This window comes from Anneissia japonica, unplaced genomic scaffold (assembly GCF_011630105.1).
Source record: "Anneissia japonica isolate Jap-2015-1 unplaced genomic scaffold, ASM1163010v1 scaffold287895_len483588_cov180, whole genome shotgun sequence".
Taxonomy (NCBI): domain Eukaryota; kingdom Metazoa; phylum Echinodermata; class Crinoidea; order Comatulida; family Comatulidae; genus Anneissia; species Anneissia japonica.
Genome location: NW_022701552.1, coordinates 8740 through 21146, shown reverse-complemented (window position 1 = coordinate 21146; position 12407 = coordinate 8740). Strand labels below are relative to the sequence as shown.

The window sequence follows — 12407 nt, the reverse complement described above, 5'->3', positions numbered from 1 at the left end:
CATATACATATATATATATATATATATATATATATATATATATATATATATTGACATGTTGAGGTTAAAAGTAAAAGAGACCAATGTTGAACATTGTTGACCTTACGAGAATATGCTAATTTATTCTAGTAAAATATCAAGTCCCAATATTCATACACTTCCTAAAAAAAAAACTAAGTTCAGATTATTGATAATTTTGATTCAGTATTTCTGGTAGCATTTTACTTCAATGTCGTAGTTTATATCAATATTATTATTACCCTCATGTTATATTAACTGATTTTTTAAATCGATTTAGCATTACCAATAAGCACATACTGTGCTTCACCGCCGCCAGCAAATCCACCGACTCTAAAATCTGGCCAAACCACAAAGAAACCACGAGCGACCGCAACCGCTTCGCGGAGCGTAACTTACGCATTGCGGCCAGGAGGAACACCGTTCGCCCCTAAGCAATTTACCAACGCCTTGAATCCAACTGTCAAATCCAACCCAGGACCAGGTGTCCCCAACCTGTGGCCAACCTGGTGGCCTTGGGTAACCGAAACGACAACGAAGCAAACAACAACCAAAAAAACATTGAAAAAGAAGAAGAAAATGGTAGTCAATCACAACGAACCACATAATGATACTAAAAAGAAAAAAAATGCAACCCATTTAATTGCTGGAATATTTTTTGTTGGTACAATTGTGATGGTTGGCGTTGCTTTGATGGCTGTCTGCTTTTTTAGATATCGGCATCATGAAGAGCAACCAGATATAACTAGATGGTGAGTTTTCATTTATAAATGATCATAAATTTTATTTTTTCTTCATGTCATCCAACAGTGTATAAAAAAAACATGATGAACTACACTAAATGGTCTACTACTGATGCAGTAATCTCAATTTGTCTGTTTGTATCATTTTAATAATGTTAAGTTCTTCTTCCACCATCTGGAACACCTCTTCATCTGTCTTCCTTTCTGTGTAGTTCATTGGTATCAATTTTCTCCACAGCGACACCTCGAATGCTTCAATTCTTCTCCTGTCTGTCTCTTCAAATTTCACTTGCATACGACTTGGTACTCCAGCTTTGATTGTTTGTTTTCTAATATTTAGATTGTTATTACTTGCAATCATCTCATTGTTTTCTCTTACTTTACATTTATGATTCCAATTTGCTTTTCCTCATTCAAATTTCCTCCATAACCACATCTCGAATGCTTCAATTCCCCTCTTGACTATCCTTTCAAATTTCACTTGCATAAAATGCAGTACTTCAGACTATTGCTTTGTTTGTTTCGCCATTTTAATTCTTCATTAAATGTCCCTCTCCCATACCATCTTCTACTGTTATACTGATGTACCAAAAATTCTAATAAGCTTGTTCAGTCATGTAGTTCACTATTTCAAATTCAAAGAAAACAAGTAAAAAAAAAAAAAAAAAAACAATAATAATAATAATAATAATAATAATAATAATAATAATAATAATAATAATAATAATAATAATAATAATAATAATAATAATAATAATAAGAATAATAATAATAATAAGAATAATAATATCAAAGTGCCTGGCCTTAGCCTTGGTCTTCTGATTCTTTGAAAACTTAAGGAAAGGTTTTCTCTAGAAATATCCACTAGAAGTTTTATGATGTATACTTTATATTCAGTTAACTTGTCATTTCAATACTATATTTGTAGTTGAAATTATTAAGTTTAAACAAGTCAAGCACATGGCCTGTAATAATAATATATGTAATGATATAACGACTCAGTTGCTATGACTTCATGGTCACCCCTTACCCACACATTGTGATGGTGTTATCTGAGTCGCATTAGGATGTATAAGCAATAAAGTTAGCCGTAAACTATTTTTATTTGCAAAACAAATATATATATATAAAAATATATTTGTGTGTATGTATATGTGTGTGTGTGTATGTGTGTGTATGTATGTGTGTATATATATATATGTATGTATGTGTGTGTATATGTATATATATATATGTACACTATGGTTTTTATCAATATTTACTATTGATGTTTTCTGTGGTTAAAACTGATTATAAATAATAATAATAATTTGATAGTACTGTTGTCATTGAATTATATAAATATTTAAAAAAAAAAGAAGGGAATGAAAAGAACTTGAAAAAAAAAGGAAATATTGTATTGTTCCTTTTTAATGAAGATTGTTGAAATAAATGTGGTGGTTATGCCACGAAAGAGAGAAAAAAAAGGTAGTGAACCATGTAGAGCATTGAAGCTTCCGGAGACGGTCGATATTCTCAGTATCCGGCTCAAATTTATTCGCTGTAAAGTATGTATTACCTTTTGCAGAGGTTTATAACAATAACACTGGTTATCACAATTTACAAATAATGCCGTTCCCAGAAATAATATAATTAGAAAATTACATTCACAGTTTCGCTAATCCTAACATTAACTTGGCATCCATTCAATAATAATAATGCTACGTCCGATAAACATCTGACACAAATCGCAAACAAGTTATCTGTATTATATTTGTGACGTCACATCTCAGTTTGGTATACGTTAAAAAAAATATCTTAATAATGCGTAAATGATATTGTATTCATCGTGCCGATGCGTGCCTGGCTCAGTGTTGCACAGCACTTCCCATGACGTGTTATAACCTCTGTTGTCATCAGTGTATTTTCCAATACATTCAGAATGACAGATGTTCGTGACAACATTTTTTTTATTTCAATCGGTGATAATTTGTAAAGGTTTATACATTTTATCCACACTTTTGAGCATGCATTGATATGATATTTTAGACATATAGCGCTTCTTGCCAACAGCGCTTATCATAGCTCCTTATGTTAAAATAATCCCTCCCATCAATATCGGTGGGTATGGTTTATATCTCTGAACTTACCTATTGCGATTATTTGTCTTTTGTTATATTCCGTAGCCCTAATAGCCTATGCTAAAATTATTAATGTTGAAAAATCCTGCCTTAGACCCATTACTTACACTATACGTTTCATGGGGTTTGAATAAGTATTTTTTGACCGAAATGACCTTAACATTAGACGTTTTACAGCCAATAATTAACGGAAACCAATTTTGGAAACTGTCCCGTACGTCAACCATGTAAGGGCGAGATTATTTTAAGAAGATAATCTCTGTAAGTGGTTATGACGTCTTGTAAACGTATGGTGCTTGTGAACTGTCGCATTTACCTTCTTGCCATTGAGGGCGTTCGACCGCGTACAGTCATTTTTCATGAACGCGCGGCAGTGAATTTACCGTACAGTATAGGCATAATCATCATAGGATAAAGGAAATACTAATTTGAATGTCTATTAAATATTTAGCTCTTATCCATTCAATGCAATTAATAAAATATGTCTGCGTGATGGTTGTTTCAAATATTTATGTGAATTCTGTTTTGTGAAAACGACAAAACAAGATGGTAATAAATTTTAAATAAGTTCATCTGGTGTATCCTACATAGATATTGAAACTTATCCTGTCGGTACAATGTGAAGTTTCTCATTTCTTTAAGTCTTACAATCACTACCAGAGTCTTAAAAATATAAGCAGCAAATAATTTTAACTAACGTTCTCAAGGGTACATTCGATAATCTTACGGAGAGTATCTGATGGAGCCTGTATCTTATATCATTTAACATAATTAGATATTCACAATCATTTTTATGATGTTTTGACGGAAAAATCTATGTTGGTGATAAGTACGATGGTAAGTGATTCGCTGCTGTCGTTAATTAATAGTGTGGGGTGAGAGGAGTGATATGGGAGAAATTGAAGCACAGTAGTCGTAATAATAGGAATTGTGGTAAGTTGACGTTAGTCCTTTTTTTTTTTTTAATGAAACGATTACTGTTCATCTTTAAAACTTAGTAATAAGGTATTTTGTTTGATATTATTTGTTGTTTCAGGTCAAACGCATCTGATCCACCCAAGAATCTAAGTATTACGAACGAAAAACTAAATTTAACCAAAACATACGCTGCAGACATGGATGCAAGAAATGCCGCCAGCGATTATGAGCATGGATATTCAGTTATACATGTGGATAAACGTCGAAAAAACGACTCAGTTCGGAAGAACCTCAGTCTCGGTGATTGTAGGCGTTATAGGTTGTCTAAACAAAAATACGATGATGTAATTACCGAGGGTGCACATTATCAACAAGATATCAAACTTAAACCAATCAATTCACCTAAAATGACGTCAACATATACAAATGCGCGTGATGTATCTACATATAAGGCACGCGTGCGCAGTCATAATGTCATCGATAGAATGAGCAGTGGCAGGCCTATATCAATGAGTTCTAGATCATCGATGCATTATGAAATTAATGACTTCGTCAAATATGACCAGGCTGGTCCATACGTCGTAAGTGACATCCAAGAGCCCTCATATGATTATGCGTACGCGTCAACAAAACGCGTAAAGAAAAAAAAGAGCAAGAGACAGAGAATAAAACATGAAAATAATGTATACGGTGACGTATGACATGTGTCAACATAATTGCATTCGTTTTAATTCCATTCGAATGCAAACAAAATTTATACCTTTAACCAGCAAAGAGTATAGAAAGTAAAGAGAGCAGTACGCTGGTTTTGAGTATAAACAAACGATACGACCTTATACGTAGCTATGAGAGGACGCCCGCTTCATTCGGTTGTCAGTTTTGTTTTAGTTACCCATTAGTGACTAGCACAGTTTGATCGTTTGTTTATCTCTGTTTTACAAGATACAATTCCTTCGTAGTTAGATTAATGTTACTAGTTTCGAAACGAATGCGTTTTAATATCTTGCGTTTTGGCGCACTTCCATGAGACAACCGAACGCAGTGGGCGCACTTTATGACGACTATAGCGACTTTCATCGTCGTCATAAAGAGAAAAGAATATTTAAAAACGAGCTCTCTTTACTTTCTATACTCTTTACTTTAACTTTTAACAGAGTGCATGCCTTATTCTATGTACTACAAATTTCCAAAATTGTGCTGACATTTTACAGACGTTATGTGTGATTAGTGATTATTAAAACCGGCTGTATGTAATCTGAAATCTAGAATTGAATGAAATGTTTATTTAAAGCATCAAATACGTTTTATACTACAGATCATCAAAACATAAACGATTTTCCTTTATTTACTGGGATATGCAAAGAATACAGAATTTTAATTATTATGTGAGTGTTTTTTGACGACGAATATTCCTTGATATAAATTTCAATTTATTATTTACAGTAAGTAGGCCTATACACAATATGCAATTCAAGTAATTTTGTTGATAATCTTTGTTGGCTGAATACAGGCTGTATCTTTAAGGTTAGTTGTTTCAAACTATTTTACTTTTATGTTTAAATGAATAAATTATAAAGTGAAGATTAGGCTTTTGTGTCACGTTTTGTTGGTCTGGTTTATGAGGTTCTAGATCCTAATTCATGTTATAAATTATTAATGCACATCTTTCAATTCTATAATGTTACGAAATAAATAGATAATGTATATGTTAATATTGTATGAACTAGATAATGAAAAAACAACATGACGAATTAGACATCTAACCAATCATCTGTAATTACGTCATCATCTACCCGCGCATCTCCTTAACGTATTCACGCATGCACGCGTTGATGACCCGTTGGACAACACATGTGACATCACATAATGACCATATATAGGTATATCGTGACTATATATGGGTATACAACAGTTTTTTTTGTCAAAGAAAATCTGACAATCTGGTCAGAGCATTAACAGATTTTGTAGTCACAGTACTCTAGTCACAGCCACTCTCGAATACAATAGTTTGAAACTCACTGTAAACACTCGCTTTTCTCAACTTCGTAGTTATAAACAAGATTGGCGAGTAAAATATATCATTATCTGTTTTTGATCTCATCAAAACTGTTGATTAAAGATGGTTACGTTCAGCAGATACCAGTACTGGGAATACTTTATGACGAGACTTTATTTAACTATCGTAAGCATTTATTTTACGCAAGCAACTATGTTATCGTAAGTATCTATGCATATTTTCTAATATAGTTTAATGGTAATCTAGTAGGACTCGGCTATTCTGTTATGGTTTTATCAGTCTAACAAATGTCCCACGAATCTAAAAAAAAAATATCTATGCATAATGAAAGTCTTCTGAATCGAGAGGAATGGTTGCCATGTAGGCCTATTTATAATACGGGAGTAGAGATACCATGGTGGTTAAGATGTTCGCTTTTCAATCCTAGGGCCCTGGCTTTAAATCCTCTTACTGTAGGATTTTATTCTCACCACTAAAACCAGCCTCACTTTAGATGCATTGGATTTAAACGAACTGTAATATATCATATAAATATATAATAGGCCTATAAAAATACCGGAAACCATGATATGGGAAACAATGGCTGGATCTCGCTACCGATAAACAACTGATAAGAAAAAAACTAAAATGTAAACACAAATTAACAGCCCGAAGTAGAACAACAGCTTTCGGACAACCCTAATCTTCCCTCAGTACCTTCTTTAGTTTACACATTTGACAACACTCTTTTAGCTCTAGTTCTCCAGATTATTGACGAAACAATGCAGAGTTGTGTATGTGTATTTAACAAGATGGCCGCCGTAGGAAAGCGCCGCATTCAGCTTAGTACACATTATTATTACAGCCCAAATAAGACCGCTGACTAACTGTTGCTTCACTAATCATTATTATTAATTATATTAATAAATGATTATACTAGCCTAGCTAAAAAAAGCCAAGTAGAGTAGCTGATATAAAAATAAAGTACTGAGGAATGAAAATCGAAATCGTATATAACGCTTCAACATACTGTAACTAAGCTGTACTTCCATGTGTAAATTAAGGGCGCCATTGAAAACGATGCTTACGCGTATAGTATTTAGATTTTTGATTGACTGGATCTATACCAGACATCTTGTTGAGTACACACACATCACTACGTATTTAGAAAATCGAATGCATTGGATTTTACTCTCTACGCTATAATAATACATGATCTGTACCACCTGATAGAGGGCGATCCGAAAACATGTCAGTTTTTTTTTTTTTTCCAGGCATTAAAAACTCTACATTTTTGCTTCATGTGTTTTACTATTATTACATAGTCCATAATCTCTCACCAGCTCAAGATTTCCAATGACTACATTGATAAACAATAAGGACGAACATTCAACCATCTCATCCGACCAGATGAGTGACGCTGATAACTCAAATAACAATATAATGTTAACATCAGTCTCAACTGGCGCAACTCAAAGGGTAATTACACCACGCTACACCGTGACAAGCTCTGGCTACAACAATGACGGTAATCGTTTTATAATGATAGGGAGCTTTCGATTGCAAGACGACGGTAGGCCGTAGAGCGTAATGACGTCACTAAGAAGTCATCTGCGCATGCGAGCACGTTTAGTTATCGTTGTCACCTGGATTCCAGGACGCAGGTGGTTTGCCTGAATATACGTTGTGCACAGAACGTAGGCTGGTCACAGATAGTGAATCCGTTCTAGCGCAACTCGTCGTGCAAATTGAAAGATCTTATGATTAATGATATTAATATTTCTTTATAATTTATTTATTTAAAAAAAATATTATTTGTTTTAATTATGACATTACAATTTGTTTTGTTTTTTGAACCTATTTAATTTCAGTGCGTAGAGTTCTTATCACGCCATCTTAATCTCTCCGCCACACAGTGTAGCTCACGCAACCACGTTGGACCGTACCACTTTACTTAGAGGGAAATGTTGGTCACCTAATCACAAATAATAAATGAAATAATATTGCAACATTTTATAATGTCTTAAATTCATTTTGGTCAGTCACTATATCTGATATATATATATTTTATGGTACTGTATAATCAATAAGAACACTGTATAAAAAAAGTCAAGGAGACAATCTTAGTCAAGACGCTCTATACTATAGTTAGAATTTAGCAAGCCTAGGCCGCCTTTGCCTACATGTATAATGGTCGAGTCCATCGAACCGGCAAAATCACGCTGCCGGTTTCGAAAAATAACTGAACGTTTTTAAACTGCTCGTAACAAAAAACTAAACGCTTAATTCTAACTATGTTTACATATTACAAATCAGCAAAGATTTCTCTTACTTTTGATACAAAAATGGTAAACTTTATGCAAGTATTAGCTGAGAAATCGCTGTTTTTCTCTCAACTTTACCGTCCAGCACGAGCCGCCTGTCGGCGAGAACTGCCGCCTATCCTTTACCATTAGTCGATGTGTGTCAGATCGAGTCAATGTCTCTAAAGAAATGGGCGTTCCGACGAGACCTCTTATCCAATCAAATTGATTTTTAGCTTAACAGACAGCTTGATTAGTCTATTTTACATACCGAAACTGCCGTTAAAATCGGCCCACTGGTTCAGAAGTTAGAGTGATTTTTGTAAACATGATCGCAAAATTTTGTAAACAGATAGGAGTTAATACACTGGGCGATCGCCAACTGACTTGGCTTAAAAAAAAGATTCCGACGACACCTCATTGATTTTAAAATTAAAAATAACATGACATTATAGCTGAATAAATAAGGAAAAAACAGCCAAAAAATCGGTCTAATATTAACGAAGATACGTTAAAAAAACTGCTCAAAAAGGGCTGATTTTCAGCGATTTCTCACCGTTTGGCGATTTCGGGCCGGATTTTTGGAACACAAAACAAATTGTAATGACATTGATAATAATAATAATAATAATAATAACAATAATAATAATAATAATAAATATAATAATAATAGTAATAATAATAATAATAATAATAATAAATATTACCGTATTATTGGTATTTATTAATATTATTATTATTATTATTATTATTATTATTATTATAATCATCATTATTATTATCAATATATACATGTTCTTAGAAATTTGTGCCTTTTGATAAAGCAAAATAATTTACCTATTGAGCTTTCGACTACTTCTTCACAATGACGATGACATAATATCATTGGGATTATGACGTCAGCAGTGAGGCCCATGAAATCTAGTGTCATTTTGAACAAGATTAGAGTGAAGATCGAAAGCTCAATACAAAGTTATTTTGCTGTACCCAGAGATATAAAGTTTTAAGATCATTTATATAGTATCTGAGACAACTATAGTATAGTTGTCTCATTTAATATGTATTTACATAATTAAAATATTAATATTACTGTTACTATTACTACATTGATATTATTATTATTACATTTTTGTTATCAAGAACCATTATTTCTATGCCACTTATTATTAATTCTTCGTAGAATTATTCTCAACCAAGCAACTTCTCTATAGCACTACGTCAACCTCATTTACGACTCAAAAGCAACAACGAAATAAAAAACAAGACTCTACTGACGTCAACGAAAATGATAAAAAAAGTAAATTTTTAGTCATAGTGTATTCAAAAAGCAGGAATATCCTACAAAATAATGAAGAGAAAGAAGAAAACACGGACACAGAAAATGATACAAAACATGATATTATAGGTGGACTAGGAATTGCCATTGTCATGATTGTCGTGCTGATTGCCATCTACACTGTGATACGATATGACATATGCGCTAAAAGGTATCGTAATTCATAATCTCTCTTTAATTACTACAGTATATCCTTGATATTGGCATTACTTTTAATTTTTCGAAGTGACGAATAAGTTTAATGATGAATTGCTAATACCCAAATCGTTATTATGGTCATATATTTTATACACAGTATTAGGAGTCAATGTACTATAATCATTGAGAAATTTTGGCAATTTCAAATAACAGAAGGTGTGCTTATAAAAAATACTATTTTCAAAAAATCTTTAAATGCGTTTTTCTCAAAATGCACTTTTCCACATTCGCCACTACGTTATATAAGGGACGATATAACTCTCTTTAAATACTACAGTATGTCCTTGTTATTGGCGGACCCTTTTATAATAACATTTATGATGATATTAATAATAAGTAACAACAATCACAATTATAATTATATTGATAAGGCTGATGATAATAATGATAATTATAATGATAATGAATATAACATTAATAAATTAATAGGGCAGTCAGTCAGTCAGTGCATACCGCCACCCACCCTGTGCCTGAATACCAACAATATGAAGGCCGTGTATGATGGACGATTGTATTATTTTCCGCCTTTTTGCTAAATACCGAAGAATTCCAGGTCGTGTACGATGGGCGTATTGAGGCACATTATTTTATTTAGTGCTGAAGCATACCCTCATGAAAGTAATGAAATCGCCCATCGCATTCAAGGACATTATACCTACAGATACCGAATAATACACGCAGAGTGGTGTTACTAGATGTTATTGCCTATTCCATCAATAATTATGCTCAATGTCTGTTTTGAGTTTAGCATAAGTCCAACTTTGAGATGTTGATAGATCCCTGAGATGTGAGAAGGAGTTTGCGTCAGGAGCAGCCTACCTATTGATCAGTAATGGCAGTACCATCAGCTTAGTGTAGGTCAGTGAGGTGGATGCATTGATGGCTGCTTGATATTGAAAACATGATGGCTTGAGTGTTTTAGTAGTAGGTCTAATCGGCCTATACTTTTAACAAAAAACTGGGGTCTAATGTGGCAGCTTAAAGAATCAATTACCTGATGGTGAAATACTTCGTCGGGCTACCGAACGTTTGTACGTAGCTTGTGTTGGGAAGATTCTCAACATATTATAATGGAGATATGTTTAATAATTTCAGCAGGCTCATATCGTAGAGGCGCAAAATATACAAAGTTCGTCAAAAACCCGTAGCTTCCAGGGGGATTCGCCAAATTGACCCCCACCAGGGGCCCTTGGCGTCCACTCGGCAATCAGCCAGATGCTCGCCTCGCTCGCATACTGGACCTTATGAAATGGCCTACCCACTTTCAAAAACGTTCCGCCGCCGTTGACATCAATTGCTTATTCAACATCGAGTCATTTTACTGTAGTTTGTAACAGGCCTAGACAATACAGTGCTTTATCAATGATTATCGCAGCTCTTTGAGCTGTATTATCTTTCTCGCAAGAATAATACGTTTTATCCGGATTTTAAACTAGGGGACACGTCCACCATGCTACAGCTCCTCTGATTATTGTGAAGTAACCTAATTAATTTCTAATAATGTCTTTTTAAAGATGTATTGTCCACTGATAATGACGAAAAAGATAATTGAAATTACCTTGCTCATTTTGCAGTAAAACACTAATTATTATGAGCATAGGAATTATCAAAATGTGTACCCTGATTTTTATACTGGGTAATGATAAAGATAATAAAAACACTTTTCGCTTAAAATTATGGGTAAAAATTTGTTTTTAAATGTCTATGTTCAAGTTTATAATTAGTACTTTAAAATGAGTAAGTTTATTTTTCCTTATTGTTTTCACAAGTATTTTATTGCTTTCTATTAAATGATTTAAGTTGTTAGAAATAATAGTTTAAATAAGAAAATAAAAACCTTTGTTGCGTATTTAATTTTTCTCTTTGACGGCATGTGGGCCTTTCTGTAAATATTTTTTCTTCAATGTAACCTTTTGTTGTTTATGTTAATGAACCACTAACGGTACCGTACAATATGCACTAGATATGTCATGTTTAATAATAGATGGATTTATATAGCGCAAATAAACGAGGTCTCTATGTAGTTGACAATAGGTATAAAAGACAACGAAAAAATGGCTTAAATAATGCCAAGAAAAACACCAAGCTAGCACCCAAATCGAAGAAACCGATAGCTGTGTGTATATACTCCGGTTGGCATCGGTTAAGTCTTAGTCATATCTGAGATCACGTGTCTCTTAACTTGGGCCAAATAATACTAGCTATAGCGAAGTGAAAAAAAATAATTTGAAAAAAGAGAAAAAAGGTATTTATAAATAAGCGAATAGAAAAGTTTTAATCATATCATTGTCCCCCTTCATTAAACCAAGACTGTTATAAAAGGCTTATACAATTATTTATTTTTGTGTGTTATAATATATGTATTTTCACATAAATATTTACATGAAATGATATTGTAGTTCTTTTTTAATATATGCAGATGCAATGATACTGTAGCCATTGCTGAAGTGAACTACGCAAACTCACAAGGTAAATTTCTTATAACTGATGATTTAGACTTTGGATTAGCGAAGGCCTATACCGCCTCTTCTAATTAATCAATAAGATACCGAAGATGTGCATTATTCTATATTAGATGCTTGTGTATAAATTATGTACCAGGGGATTGGCTTGAAATATATTATTTTTGATATATTTTATTTTAAAGCATATTGTTTTTATGTTGAATGGGTTAATTAAGAATCAAGATTTTTAAAATGTATACACTAAAAAAATATTATAATCATTAATAATAAAAAAGAAATAGTAAAAAAGATTATGGTTCAGTGTTTTGTA

At 33.0% G+C, this 12407-nt stretch overlaps 2 protein-coding genes across 2 annotated transcripts in view; both read left to right on the top strand.

The window, feature by feature from the left end:
* Nucleotides 1-5380, top strand: part of LOC117103620 — a 9944-nt gene extending 4564 nt beyond the window's left edge. Inside the window, exons 4-5 of the mRNA XM_033244204.1 lie at nucleotides 299-770; nucleotides 3918-5380. Of these exons, the coding sequence (XP_033100095.1) occupies nucleotides 299-770; nucleotides 3918-4500 (1055 nt within the window). The 3' untranslated portion in view covers nucleotides 4501-5380. The remainder of the gene's footprint in view (nucleotides 1-298; nucleotides 771-3917) is intronic.
* A 148-nt stretch (nucleotides 5381-5528) lies between these two features.
* The window catches only part of LOC117103621, a 9489-nt gene continuing 2610 nt past the window's right edge, over nucleotides 5529-12407 (top strand). Inside the window, exons 1-4 of the mRNA XM_033244205.1 lie at nucleotides 5529-6016; nucleotides 7139-7323; nucleotides 9279-9585; nucleotides 12052-12101. Of these exons, the coding sequence (XP_033100096.1) occupies nucleotides 5919-6016; nucleotides 7139-7323; nucleotides 9279-9585; nucleotides 12052-12101 (640 nt within the window). The 5' untranslated portion in view covers nucleotides 5529-5918. The remainder of the gene's footprint in view (nucleotides 6017-7138; nucleotides 7324-9278; nucleotides 9586-12051; nucleotides 12102-12407) is intronic.